This window comes from Gracilinanus agilis, chromosome 3, assembly GCF_016433145.1.
Source record: "Gracilinanus agilis isolate LMUSP501 chromosome 3, AgileGrace, whole genome shotgun sequence".
Lineage (NCBI taxonomy): Eukaryota > Metazoa > Chordata > Mammalia > Didelphimorphia > Didelphidae > Gracilinanus > Gracilinanus agilis.
Window position 1 is genome coordinate 216,282,249 of NC_058132.1, and position 15,444 is coordinate 216,297,692.

At 38.6% G+C, this 15,444-nt stretch overlaps 1 protein-coding gene across 4 annotated transcripts in view; it reads left to right on the forward strand.

Annotated features, from left to right (window-relative positions):
• The first annotated feature begins 1,716 nt into the window (after positions 1 to 1,716).
• The window catches only part of SF3B1 (splicing factor 3b subunit 1), a 48,663-nt gene continuing 34,935 nt past the window's right edge, over positions 1,717 to 15,444 (forward strand). For all 4 annotated transcript variants that reach the window (XM_044669674.1, XM_044669676.1, XM_044669677.1 and 1 more), the window contains exon 1: positions 1,717 to 1,753. In XM_044669674.1, the coding sequence (XP_044525609.1) occupies positions 1,726 to 1,753 (28 nt within the window). In that variant the 5' untranslated portion in view covers positions 1,717 to 1,725. The remainder of the gene's footprint in view (positions 1,754 to 15,444) is intronic.

A 15,444-nucleotide genomic window follows, 5' to 3' on the forward strand; every position in this document is an offset into this window, starting at 1 on the left:
CCCTCCTAATCAAAATTATGAAGAGAAAAGTGACAGCTCACATTTAATAAACTTTATTGCTATCACAAGGATAGAAGAAGATTAGCTGCTAGTTGGGCTAGCCTCCAAGCCAGCAGGGGAGCCCATACAGTGGAGGGAAGAAGTGGTATACATGCTCCATATGAAGACCCAGAACTCTTTGGGGCTCAAACTTATATAGAGTTTTAAACAAAGGGCCAGTATAATACTAATAAAAGATTGCCCTGTGATCTAGAGGACAGTAAAGTAAGGGTATTTTCTAAATTGCTGTATAAAGAGTGAGGAATGAGAAGCAAGGATATAGGAAACTTAATCCTCTTTTAGCGAATCCAGCAAGAGGCTGAGGGGAAATAGTCATTCTCTGTGTTTATTAAATTCAGCCTACCTGTATTCTGAGGGACTGGGGCTATACCAGTCAAACCTGTTTTTATCGGTGGACAATACTTTCAACATTTTCTTCCAGTTATTTTAAGATGCAAATGTTTATTTTGCTGAGTATCCATTTAGAATGGATTGTGGTATAATGCTGGTCTAACTCTTTTTTTTTTTGACAGTTCTCTTTTTTCACCAAGAGTTCTAGAGTGTCCTTCCCCAAGTTGTTTAGGACCTTAGATTTATGGCATACTGGTTACTGAGTTTGATTGCTTTTGACCTTTATCTCCTGCTCTACTTTTTTTTTTCTACTGAACTTTTCTATTTTTAGACCAGTATAACATCAGCTTCACAGTTTCTCCAACAGAAACTACTGAAATTGACTACAGTGGCCTTATAAAAAAACTAGAATTTTGAGAAGCTAGCAGTTTATTATTTTAAAAGTGTAGTAGAAAGGCTGAGGCTAAAATACAGAGAACTTCCTAACAGTTTGAGGTTGCAGATCAGAAACTCCTTTATAATTTGCCTAGAGATGCCTATTGATTTAATCAACTGGGATTATAAAGTCATAGATTTAGAGGTGGGAAAGGTCTTCAAGTTTATCAAATTCACATTTCCCAATTAACAAAAAAGGAAACTGAGGCTTAAAGAGGCTCAGTACCTATAATTACAAACCAGTTTGTCAGGGGCAGAATTTGAACCCAATCATCCTAAAGCCAAGCTCAGCAGTTTTTGCACCATCCCACATTGTCTATCCTGAGCTATTAAGGGCTGCTATGTGACACTGTGGGTAGAGTGCCAGGCCAGTAGTTTGAAAGCCTCATTTTCCTGATTTATTAAGCACTGCAGAAAGTTAAAAAGTTAAGAAGAGCACGTTCCTTTTCTACATGCTGTTATAAGGGAACAAATACCATCTGGCTGAGAGAGAATAGTGCAAATGGAGGGTAATTATTATTATGGGGAACAGAGGGATTTACGAGATGTCTCTTCTAGGCCTCTGATTATGTAACGCCACAAAGTGGACCTTTCTTCTCAAGAAGAATCTTTTCTATCCATAAGGATGTTAAATTACAGTTGACTTTATTAACTTTTGGGGGTTCAATCTGGGGCTGACCTCAGGGTTCTCTTCGACTCCCACACCCACAATGCACCGGGCCACGCCATCTTAGTAGTTCCTCTATCACGTGATACTCCTTTGCGCGCACTCTCCTTTGGCGCCTGCGCAGAAGGTTCGGCTCCCCTCCCCCCCCCCCCCCGCTATTTTTCTCGGTGGCGGCGGCCACGAGCGGAAGTTCTTGGACGTACCAGTTCCGTCTGTGTGTTCGAGTGGACAAAATGGCGAAGATCGCCAAAACTCACGAAGGTAAGGAATATTTCCCTGTTTTCTCTTGATCACCTCTTCTCTTAGGTTCCAGCGGTTCCATTTCCCTCTCGTCCTTTTGTTTTACCTTCTCTGGGGTCGAGAAGATAAACTCTAGGCCTCAGGGTTTGGGGTCGATTGGGCGGCGGCGCAGGCCGCGGTACGATGTAATGGCGTCCCACCCGCTTTCCCCCACCCCCTCCCCGACAGCGCTTTGTTTTGTGCTTCGGTGCTACTCTTCCCCTTGTCTTTCTTTGTGAGGCCGATGGGCTTCTCCTAAGCGCACAGGAAAAGGCCCCGGAGAAAGTGATCGTGAAAAAGGCGCTCGGGGAAAAGGGCACATGCGCTGGTCTTTTCTACCCCCAGAAATGGTGTTATACTTCAGACGAGACAGGGAGGGACTCAAATATGGTGTTTTCATTTGTGGCACCGCGGTGAGACTCCTCCGGGGCCCTTTGGCTTCCGTGTACATATAGAGCACTTTACATTTTTTACTTATCTTTTTAATTCTAATTTAGTTAAGTATTTAGATTTGCCTGGGCGAAGCTATTTGGTACCGTCCTTATTCCCACCCCACCCCCTCCCCGTTATTCTTTTTAATTTTTAATAGATACTTTTTACAAGAGGGAATGGAGAAAGGCGATTTCTTTAATGTAAGAAGCTTAGGCCTTCCTTTTTCATTTTGAAATTATTTTAACGTGAGGGAGAGGGGTTGTGTTAGCAAATTGGTAGTTAATTTACTAAAATCCTCCGTATGGTTTGACCAGGGAGGGGGAATTTCTTTGTATCTTCAGCGCTTAACACAGTGCCTGGCACGTAGTAAACGCTTAGCGAATGGTTCTTGCCTTGAATGTAGAGCTCCGTTTCTGGTTTTCCAATTTTAGTAGCCACAAGAGGATTCCAAAGAATGTTACGCCTGAGAATCTGAAACTAGGCAATTAAAACTTACAGCTACATACTGTTTAAGAAGCTGTAGTCTATATAGCTCTATAGCTCCTACTGTTTAAAAACCTAAACTGGAGGTAATTTTCGTGGTGTTTTTCAAGTTTGTGTTTTTTTGTTTCTTAAACATTACTATCCAGAAGTGATGTTTTTCAAGTGTTTCTTTATAATAGCTTGTCAGAAAAATGAGTAAAAGAACATAAATTTGCATTAAATTTCTAGATGACACAAAGTTGGTAGGGATAGCCAACTCTAGATAATAATAGGATCCAGAAAAACTTACCATTTTACAAAACTTAAAGATATAGCTTTGATTCTTAATTATGTGGAATAGTTTTGTCTTGTCATTATTTTTTATGCTTTGTCTTCTAAAAATGTTCTTTATTAACATGTTTACTAAAAGGTAGCCATGGATAGAATGAGGAATTGAGTTAAGAGCAGTAGGTTTTGCTAAGTTTTCACATCTCAGTGTAAAAGCTTTGGTGGGTAGGATGTTGAAAACCATTAATGTTAAAGTAATTTTTCTGAGTGAATTTTCATGACCGATTTGAGCAACTTGATGTACTAGGGTCATTGAAAACTGACTTTTGCTTTTTTAATATAGTGTGTGTTCAGATATTATATTGCCAAATAAGTTACTAGTTTACATGTTTGTGAAAAGACTTAGATGTTGAATACAAGACATTCCAGTTTAGTTTTTATTTAAAGTTACTAGCTCTACCTGAAGTTTGTACCTTGTCTTGTGTGTCTGTTTAACCACATCCCTTCTCTGAGGTACCTTTATGGGTCTTTGGTGTCACTTCCCATCATTATGCTACATTGACTCTAGTTTGTCTGTCTATTCAATTCACATGATCTACTCAGCTTCACTGAGATGTTGGAACCTTGATCTTGCCATTACTCACACCGTGTTTATGAACTCTGAAATTCCTTTATCTGATCATAATACTTTTTATTCAATTTTTTTAATCTATACTTTATTACCACAAATTCTGCTTTATCCTCACCATATCTTTCAGTACCCCTACCTTTCAGTTTTTTAATGGATCAAACCAGCGCTGGCTACATTTTTCTGCCTTCCCTATCTTTACTTCTTGGAGAACTAATTTAGCTCTATGCCTATCTAAACTATTGCTCTCTTGCCATTCCATTGATCACACCATGCCAAACTCAATCTTGGATTATTTCTTTACTTTAATCCATGTTTATTTATGTAGCATAATTTTAACTGCACCTTGTTGTCAGCAAGGTAATTATTTTATACCTCTTTAGTTATTCTATACCTTTTCATCTCTTCTCAAACCTTCTGTGGCACCCCATTCTCTTACCCTTTGACCTTGCTTCTGCTCCAAAGAAATTGAGGCTTTTTGCTGAGAGATTGCTCTACTCGTGTCTTCCTCCTATCATTCAGATATTTCTCCTCACTAACTTATTCACTCCTGTCTCACATGAAGAGATGACTCTTCTTGCAAAGGTAGCCCCTCAGCTTTAGGAGGTTTCATGGGTAATTTTCTGAAAATCCACAAACTGGATGGGGAGAAAATTACTTCTTTATTTATCCCTTTATGTTTAGTTGTCTTTCCTTGTATCCCCAACACTTAGGACAGTGCTTGGTACACAGTATGCCCTTTTATTTTTTAACCCTTACCTTCTGTCTTAAAATCAATACTGGGTATTGGTTCTAAGGCAAAAGAGTGGTAAGGGCTAGGCAATGGGGGTTAGATTACTTGCTCAGGGTCACATAGTTAGGAAGTGTCTGAGGCCAAATTTGAACCCAGGACCTCCCCGCCTCTGGGCCTGGCTCTCAATTCACTGAGCCACCTAGCTGCCCCCACAGTATGCTCTTAAATGCTTGTTAATTTGCCTTGACTGATCAATTACAATTTTTAAAAAATCCTTACCTTCTGTCTTAGAATCAATACTAAGCATCAGGGGTTAAGGAAAAGAATGGTAAGGATTACTAGACTATTGGAGTGAAGTGACTTGCCAAGGATCACACAACACTCAGAAGTATGGGAGACCAGATCTGAACCTAGGACCTCAAGTCTCCAGGCTTGGCTCTTTCCATTGAACCACCTAGCTGCTCTGATCAGTAATAAATTTAAAAAAACATTTTGAGAAGGATTCCATAGACTTTTCCAGCCTGCCAAAGGGGTACCTAATGTAAAAAAGGATAAGAACTGAACTCCTGTCTTCTTCAGAAGATTGCTCCTTTATCATCTCTGTCTCCTTCCTTACTGCCTTCAAAGAGGATCGTGTCTCCCCCATCCTAAAGACTTCACTTGATCTTACCTTCTCTTGGTATTATCCTTTATCTTTTCTCCCTTCATGGCTAGATTTCTTGAGAAAGTCTTCTATACTTGGTGCTTCTGATTTCTTTTTTTCTCTTCTAAATTCTCTGTAGTCTTGTCTTCCAACTTCATCATTCAGTTGAAATTGCTTGATCCAAAATCAGAGGTGCAGTCTTGCCAAATCTAAAGACTTTTTTCCAAGCCTCAACCTTCTGGAACTCTGCAGTATTTTACACTGCTCAGCACTTCTTTTCCTATATAATTTTTTTCTTCACCTATCTGAATTATTCCTTAGTATCCCTTGCCAGATCTCATGTCACTCCCCATTAACTGTGAGTAGTTCCTAAGGCTCTGTCATGGGCCTTCTTTTCTCCCTCTATACCAGGGGTTCTTTGTTACTGGTATACTCCTTTGGTAGTCTTGTGAAACCTGTGGATCCCATCTCAGAATGTTGTTTTTTAAATACATGAAATAAATAGGATTACTACAGAAAACCAATTAATTGAAATAAAAATATACTTTTTTTCCTGCCCAGGTCATGTATGTTCATCTGAAATTTTTCCATAGCAGTCTATGGACCGCAGTTTAATAAATGCTCTATATTATCTTTATTGGTGATCTTATCAGCTCTCTTGAGTTCAATTATCTACATGCAAATGATTCCCAGATGTATAAATATAGCCCTAATGTCTCTCCTGAATAAGGCCTATGTATCTCTCCTGAGTTCTAAGTCTTGTATTTCCAGTTGCCTTTAGGACATCTTGAATTAGAAGTCCCTGCTGGCATTACCTCAACATGTCCAAGACCAGTACTCTTTTATTTTTTCCTTCCCCAAATCCTCCTCTCCCCAACTTTCCTATTGCTGTCAAGAGTAACATTTTTCTTTCAGTAACCATGGTGACTGAGATATCATTCTTAGTTCTTGAACTCACCTCACATATCCTCTCTGATCCCAGGTCATCTTCTCTTGTTTTCCTTATCTCTATTCACACAGCTTTCCACCTAGTGCAGGACCTTTTTCATTAATAGGCTACTCTATTAATAATCTAACTTGTCTTCCTGCCTCAAATCTTTACCCATTCCAGTCCAAACAACTCAATTGCCTATGATTTTTTTAAACATTTATTAATATTCATTTTTAACATGGTTACATGAGTCATGCTCCTACTTTCCCCTTCACACACCCCCCCCCCCCGCGCTCCCCCCCACCCATGGCTGATGCACATTTCCACTAGTTTTGTCATGTGTCTGCCTATGATTTTCCTAAAACAATAGGTTCTTCCTCCATTCCCTCCATACTTCCCTTCTTCCCTCCTCTTTTCCCTCACCAGTAAAATCCAGTGGTTCTTTATTACCTCTAGGATCACACATAAAATCTTTGGTTTTAAAGCCTCTACCACCTGGCCTCTTCCTTAACTCCAGTATTCTTAAACTTTTCTTTCCTTCAGGTACTTTTTATTATTATCTAGTGACCCTGGCCTGTTGCTCTTCATATATGGCATTCCTGACTCTGCCTTTTCACTGACAGTTGCCCATGCCTCTACTTCCTGTTTTCCTTCAAGACTTGATTCAAATCCTACCTTCTGCAAAAGGCCTTTTCCAATCCCTTCCTTAATTGCTGTGTCATTTACATTTACACTGTTTGTTTATTGTATATACTTAGTTCTCTGCATGCTGCCTCCTCCATTAAATGTGAACACCCTGAGGTCTGGAAACCTGGTTTTGCCTTTCTTTGTCTCCCCCAGGGTTAAATTAATACAATGCCTAACACATACTATATACTTAAAGTACTCTTTCACCATTCTGCCTTTATCAAAAAGTATGTGTTAAATAGACCCACACAGTATATTTGTATATGTAAAGATTTAATGTACATGACCTCTACCTTCTATGATTATTATAACAGAACATAGTTCATCTAGAGAGTATGTTAGCAAAATTGGAAGAGAACTTCTAATGGATCATCTAAAAATCTTTGATACTGGGTTTTTGTTTATTGTGCTGAAATTTGAGTATTCTGGATTTTTAATGGGAATTTTTGACCGTGAACATAAGATAAAGCATGAGATTAGTCTGAGGATTTGTGGATTTGTACAATTTCACCATTCTTCTAGCATGGTAAAGTGAAAAGTGATCAATTAAAGTTAGCAGAGTTGAGATTCAAAAATCCAACTTTGTTATTTGTATAACTGTGCAAACACTTCACTTCTGGCCTTTGGATGGCTTCCTTATTTGTAAAATGTGGTAGGTTGGATTATAGGATCTCTAAGGCCCCTTCCAATTCTAAATCTGTAATTCTTTGAACTTATTCCTGTTTTACATTCATTACACTAGGGTAACCTCACTTCTTAGAATAATTTATGGTGTACAGCAATTGTAAGAAATTATTCAACATCTACTGTATTTGAATTGACCCCTGCCTTATTACTGAATCAATTAGTTTATCCCTATGCTAATACCTAATCAATATTATCCAGTTTAATGTGACTCCCTAAGGATAATGATTATTTCTTTTGTATTAACAGACATTAACATACAGTTAAGGGTAATCAACTAATCTGAATACATACTATAATTTGGAGTAATTAGATTAGGTTATATATAAAATAGTCTTTTTTATGTTAGATTTTAACCTTGTCAGAACATGTACTTGTCTGTCCTAACTAGAAGACCTCTACCCATGTAGCCTGATGAGTGTCACTATGGGCAAGGAAAACCTCCACCCTGGACTATGAAGAGATGTTCTAATGGGATGGAAAGTTTCTAGAAAATGTCATTTTAGTAGTTTGTTGCCCAACACTTGAGTGGGATTCTGCTTGCCCTGTACTTAACATTGGGATGAAGATCTACTAGCTTGTTTGTTACCTTGGAATTTACCCACCCTTTACTTTGTGAATCCCATTGTGATTGTGGGGACTACCATTGAGATTTTGTATTGTACCATCTGAATTATTGGGGACTTAAGAGTTATAAAATTTGTACTCTGGAGCTTGGAGGGGGTCTCAGACCATAAGGAAAGCCTAGGATCCTGATTGTTGAAGGGGTTGAAAGGGCTTATTTAATAAATAGCCATTGACTCAGAGATCTGCCTCAGGTTTTTTTATTGCAAGTTGGACAAATTTCTGGCATTACACACTTTTATGTTTTTGATTTCTCACTTTTCTTGGATTAGGAGAGGTAACACTAGTTTTATCAAAATTTTGGAAAGATATTTGAGTCACAAATGGGATGTTAACATTATAGATTCTGGTTCTCACTTGTTCTTCCCATGAGAGAGGTATCCTTTTTTGTCCTTTTGGGTACCAAGTTGTATACCAACCAGTGAGTGACAAAGCCATATGGTGAGTCCATTTAATAGGATGATAATAGCAAAATAGTTTCCTAGTTTTTCCTCTATGAGATGTAACTTTTTGACTTAAAGAATTTCTCTTAGACTGAAGGCTATATGAAAGAATAAAATTTTTTTTTAATTAACAGCATGCATAGCTTCTAAATTTTCCTCTAGTGTTAATCCTGTAGTTAATCTTAACCACAAATAAAAAATTGATAGCAACTTATCAGTTTATTATATACCCCCCTACTTTTGCTTGCTCTTCATCCACAAGCTTCTCCAAAGTCTTTGACTTCAAGCCTCCTCTTTTCTCTCTAGGGTTTTCCTATTTGGCAACATACACTTCCCTGATTTTAATTATCTCCCTCTGCAGGGGACTAACTCCAGTCTTGGAAGGATTTCAGTAAATGACGAATCATCTCCAAAACTAAACTCATCTTTCTCTAAAATGTCCCTACTTGCCAAATATCCTTCTGTCTTTAAATGATGCCACCATTCTCTGAGGTTTCTAACTTTATAATCAATAATCTTTGATTTCTTCCTTTTCCTTCACTGGGTCCATCCAGTCATTTGCCAGATTCTGTGATTTCCACCTCTGGAAATTCTCCCATCTGTTTTCACTTCTACTTGCCACCATCCTTGTTCAGGCCCTCATCAGACTTATTTTAATGGCTTCCTTTTGCTCCCAGTTTTTCTTCACTCTGTTCTATCTATGCTACTCCTAAAATAAGCTTCCTTATACAAGTCTGACTGCAGGTCTGAATTACTTTTAAGGTAAAGTACAAAGAGCCTCACATTTAATTTTTCCCAAAATATCCCTTTCATGAATTGTGGGGTTTTTGTTGTTGTTGTTGTTGTTGTTGTTGGAGAGGGCTTTTTTGTCGGTGAAATAAACTTTCCAGCTATTGCCTCACAGCTCTTTTGAGACTCAAATAAGAATAAATGTAATAGCATTGGTTTGAAGTCTTGCCTTTGACACTTTTACTAGCTGTGTGACCATTGTTAAATCACTTGACTTCTTGGAGCAGGGGTTGGCAACGTATGGCTCTTAAGCCATACCTCTTTTGAGGGCCAGATATGGCTCTTTCTGCAGGAGCCATAAAGTCAAATTTTTTTTTCAGGCACTGTTATAGGAGCGCGCACTGTTACAGGAGCATGCACTGTGAGCACTGTACAGATCTCACAAAATTACATTTTAAAAAATGTGGCGTTTATGGCTCTCCCGACCAAAAAGGTTGCCGACTCCTGTCTTGGAGCCTCATTTTCTTCACAAGAGATAAAAATGCCTGAAGTACTTGCATCATAGGCTGAGAGGCTCAGCTGTGGTGATGTATATAGAGCTTTGCAGACTTTAAAGGGCTGCCTCTTAATTGTTACCCTGTGCTCTCCAGTTCCTCTTCAACAGAAACTTCCTCCCGTGCCTGTGGGGGACTCTTTTTCCATATCTCTGCCTATTGAAATTCTTCTCTTCCTGTTCTAGCTCAGCTGCCCCATTTTCCATGAAGAATCCCTTCAAACTGAAAGCAATCTCTCCTTGGATTTCTTATGGCTGTTTGTCTGGATGATGTCTGAACAAAAAGGCCTTTACCTTACTGTATTTTCCCTATATCATTATGTGTATATATTTTCCTTGAATTAGACTATCTAAAGACAAGGATTATGCCAGTGCTCATCTTTGTAGTTCCGGCAGTGTTGAACTGTTGAAATTGGCTCAGTGTTCACTCTCAAATCTCTTCTCTCACCAGTCTATACATCTGGTAAAGTAATAGTCCTAAAGCACAAATCTGAACAAAATCCTCAATAAATTATTAAATAAACTCAAGTGGCGCCTTCTTGCAAATACAAACGCCTCTGTTTGATATTAAAAGCCTTTCAAAATCTGACTCCAACATACTTTTCCAGACTCATTATACATTACTCCCCTTAAAACACTAGTTTATTAAAAACAAAAAACAAAAAAACCTTCTTGCTGATCCCCATACATGACATTATGTTTCCTATCTTGTCTTTCTATATCTGGAATGTACTGCCTAGCATGCAGTGCTTGCCAGTAGTAGGTACTTAATAAATGTACATGGACATTTTCCTGGAGATTAAATAGATATTCAAATAGCCCGATTACTGGGGCATGTGGTTAGAGGGCCTCTGGTAGAAGGTATAAGTCAGACATTAGCACCTATATATTGTGTCCCACCTGGATAGTGCAGCTTTTTCTATCGTCAAATATGTTCATATTTGTGAAGAATTTTCTCTTGAGGGCTCTCCCAAATAGGGATTTGTATTTTGGACTCTTGATTTAAAAAATATTTTTGATAACTATATTTAAACAAAGGTGGTTTTCTTTGCAGCCTTTTATGATTTTTTTTAACATTCTGAAAAGATGTTGATAGGTTTCACCATACTATCAAAGGAGTCCATGACAAAAAACCAGTTATAACTTCTGCTCTAAAACCCGGAGGAAGAAGAAGAGCTTTCAGTGGGATTCATTAGTTTGCTTCTTTGGCAGAGCCTAAGACATAGAAAGGAGAAAAGAAGAGAAAAGGGAATGAAGAAAAAGGGAAAGATGAGACAGGTGCTTAGTTTAGAAAATGAATAGTGAAGTGTGTGCCCTAACTGCCTCCGGAGTCATAAACTCAAAGACTTTTAGAGATGGAAGTGATTGCCAAGGTCAGTATATTTGCTAAAGCTAGATTGATTTTTTTTCAGCTTTCAAATAAAAATAACCACAAACTGAGGAAGAGGGAAGGAAAGCCATTGACACGTTGCACAACAGTTTTGAAGCTTGAGGATGGAACTTCTAGGGGAAAATGTTCCCAGTTTTTAGTGGCCAAGTATGTAACAGAAAAATTCATTTGTACCATTACTAAAATGAGAGTGATGTGGGAGGTGACTTTAGGGTATTTCAATTGAATAAAGTCCAACTTTTTTGGAATTTTTTTTTTAAACATCCAGGAGGATTTTAAGTTTGTATTGTTGAATTATGAAGCATTGGCTACATTTCAGGTCAACAAGTCCAGTATATGGTAATCTCTTTGAGAGTAAGGGCTATTTTAGGTTTCTCTTTGTATTTCTAGTACCTACCATAAAGTGCCACGAACATGGCAAGCTGTTAATAAATGCTTCTTGAATTGTTTTGGAAATCAGGCTACTGAGAAGTTGATTTATTTTTAATATATAAAACATTTAGTTTGGTCATTTAAAAAAAGTATTGGGCCTGTTATTTCATTAGGTATGGGGAGCATTCCACTGAGGAAAGTTCCTCTGTGCTTGTTGCCTTATAGAATTGGGATAATAATAGCACCTTCCTGATAGGGCCTTGTGAGAATCAAATGAGTTAACATGTAAAGTACTTTGCAAATCTTAAAGCACTAATTATTATCATTTACCAATGCATATCTGACACCTCTACAAAGTAGTCTGTAGCCTGGGCCATTGAGAAGTTAAGCGACTTCCATCTTTGCCATCATTTTATGACCTCATAATTTGTTTTTTGTCTTTACTGTGATTTTTAGTGAGTTGTCTGTATTACTCATTTCTTTCCCAGGCCATCACTCCTTTCCTGGCTACACTCCCCTCTCCCTATCTCAATCCTTTGGTTAGCCAGTTCAACTCTATGCTATCATTCTATGCCCTTCTGTTCTTTTCCTGTTACTCATAGGCTGCTGCATGGGACTAGGGAAAATTTGAAACCATGTTTATTGGGATGCACTACACATTATATTATATAACCATAATCTCAACAAGGCCTTCATCATAGGGAAGGAACCCTTTTATATTGCCTTAATCAGTTTACTGTCCCACTCATTACAGAATCTATTCCAAGCCTTTTCATTCGTCCTAAAGCCTCTGATAACTCCCTCCTGACTACTTTGTCAGCTGAGGGCCTTGCCTAAATACTCTGCTTAAAATAGAGCTCCCTCTTTTCTCTCTTCATCTCACATCACTCTGAGGCCTTCCCTCACTGACCCCTTTCTCACATGAAGAGATGATCCTTCTGGTCAAGGCAAATTCCTTTACCTGCAACCTTGACCCCATTGCATCTGTCTTCTCCAGCAGATTACCACTTCCGTCATCTTCATTCTTACTAATCTTCAGTTTTTCCTTCTTTACTGGCTTCTTTGCAGCCTACAGATATACGACCTATGTCTCCCCCATACTTAAAAAACCCTCCCTTGATCTATTTATTTGAATCACTAACATTTATATGCTACTTTCTGTATCCCAGTTTGTATTAAAGGCTTTACAGTTATTTTCTCATTAGATTTTCATGACAACCCTGGGAGGTAGGTGCTATTATTATTTTACCGATGAGGAAACAGATGATGCAAACAAAGGTAAAACTGGCTCAGGGTCACAAAACTAGTGTTTGAACTTAGGTCTTTTTGGTTCCAGGACCAGCACTCTATCCCCTGGGCTGCTACCTCAGTAGTCACCTGTGCTTTACCAAAATTAGCTAAACTCCATAAGAAAGTGTGTACTTAGTGCTTCCATTCTGTCTCCTAAACCTTCTATAGTCTGACTTCCTTCCACCTTCATCATAAAACTGAAACTGCTTTCTCCAAAATTACCAGTGATGTCTTTTTTTTAATTTTTAAAATTAAAAAAATTGACCTATCCATTTTTTTTAAACCTTTAATTTCTGTGTATTGGCTCCAAGGCAGAAGAGTGGTAAGGGTAGGCAGTGGGTGTCAAGTGACTTGCCCAGGGTCACACAGCTGGGAGGTGTCTGAGGTCATATTTGAACCCCAGGACCTCCCGTTTCTAGGCCTGGCTCTCAATCCACTGAGCTACCCAGCTGGCCCCTTCTCAGTTTACTGTTGAGGGTGCCACTATCTTACCAGTTACCCAGGCTCCCAAGGTGTGATCCATAATTCCTCACTCTTACATCTCCCCTTCCCATATCCAGTCTATTGCCAAGTCTTGTTGATTTTACTTTTCCAAAATCTTTAAGTCTTTGAGGCTGCTGCAACAATGGAGCAAGCCTTTGTCATCTCATATTGAACTATTACAGTAATTCAATAGATTCAGTTCAATATAGGAAACATTTATTAAATGCCTACTATGTGCCAGTCCCTTTCTGCAAGGAATTTACAGTCTAAAAAGGAAAGCAATAATATCCTTCTGGAAGGTTTCTGCCAGAAGTCACAAAAACATACATTCTACTCATTAAGCTCCCAGACTGATGATTAAACAGTTTTCCATTGCCTAAGTATGTGAAGGGAAACCCAAGGAAGCCAAGGACAGAGAAGGCAAAAAAGGCATGGTGGTGGGGAACAGATACTCAGTACCCAAGCATGGATGTACTAAAGACAAGCATTCAGGGACCAGACAAGCTGGCTTGGGTGGATCAGACAAGGTGGATTGGGGTAAAGGTCTTCTTTTGGGGGCAAGGGAGGGGTAGGGTCCTCATTGATCTGTTCTTTCACTTAGAGGGTTTTTTTTTTTAAGGGAAGGGCATGAGAGGTTGGAGCTTGGAGCCAAGGGGAGAGGGAACATAGTAATGTACAGGAAAATAGGTGAGTTTTTTTGCATGTGGATTTCTTTCAGAATTCTTTTAAGTTAAGGCAAGCTTTTTCTTAATGTCAATTTTTTTTTTAAACCCTTACCTTCCGTCTTGGAGTCAATACCACCGTGTATTGGCTCCAAGGCAGAAGAGTGGTAAGGGTAGGCAATGGGGGTCAAGTGACTTGCCCAGGGTCACACAGCTGGGAAGTGTCTGAGACCTAGGACCTCCCGTCTCTAGGCCTGGCTCTCACTCCACTGAGCTACCCAGCTACCCCCAATGTCAATTTTTATAAAATGAGAACTTTGTGTATTTGGTTTTAGAGTCCTTTATAATTTGGCCCCTTCCTACTCTGTCTTCAGAGACTTTATTCTGTGTCACAGTCTCTAGCATCCAGTGGTGCTGAGCTTATTGTTCTAACAAGATTGTTATGTCTGACTCTTTGTGACCCCATTTGGGGTTTTCTTTGCAAAGATACAGGAGTGGTATGTCATTTCCTTCCCTAGCTTATTTTACAGGCATTGAGGCACACAGGGTTGAGTATAATGCCCAAGGTCACACAATTAGTAAATGTCTGAGCCTGAATTTTGAACTCAGGTCCCCTTGCTCCATGACTAGCACTATCCACTCTTAAGTTTTTCACTGAACTGTCCCTCATGATTGCATGCTCTTTATCTTTTTTCATGTTTCAGCTAAAATCTCATTTGCATGAAGCCATTTCAGGACTCCCTTAATACTAGTGCCTTCCCTTTGAGATTAGTTCCAATGTATCTTGTATATATCTTGTACATATTTGCTTTCATGTTACTTCCTTCTTAAGGATATGAACTTCTTTAGAACAAGGACTTTTTTTTTTTGGCCTACTTTTGTATCCCTAGTGTCTAGAACACAGTAAGCACTTAGAAAAAATGCTCGTTAACTCTCTTGTTAACGTCTCTCAGACAGGACAGTGCCATGAAAAGATATGCAGTTAAGTTTGTTTTTTAAAAAAATCTATCATGCTTTCATATAAAATGTGTCCCTTTGTGTCACTTTCAGAGATAGTACTTTGCTTAGTGTGGACCATTGTGATATAGAATAAAATTTCTGAGACTCTTAATGCTAAACTACTACCATTTATTCAGGCCAAATAAAACAACTGGAAAGAAAATAACTTAAACAGAGTTGGGGGCTCAGTGGATAAGAAAGAGAGCCAGGACTAGAGATCCTGGGTTCAAATATGGCCTCTGATACTTCCTAGCTATGTGATTCTGGGCAAGTCACTTAACCTCCATTGCCTTAGCATTTATCACACATTGATTTGATACATAGTTCTGATTCTAAGGTGGAAAGTAATGGTTTAAAAACAAAACGAGATGAAATAATTATCTGCAATCTGGTGGATAGGATTTTAATGAAGAACAATGGTATTGTTGAACTTGATCTAGTTTGGTCCTCCTATAATTCCTATCAGTTCTGTGCTATCAAATGTATGCTGAGAAAGAACCAATGTATTCTATATAGATACTTACTCTTTAAGTCCGTTTTGTACCACAAATATATTGTTATACTTTATGCTAGGAACGCAGTTATGAAAATTGATGATGCCTATTAAAGTATATACGTTTGATATGCCATTAAAATCTTT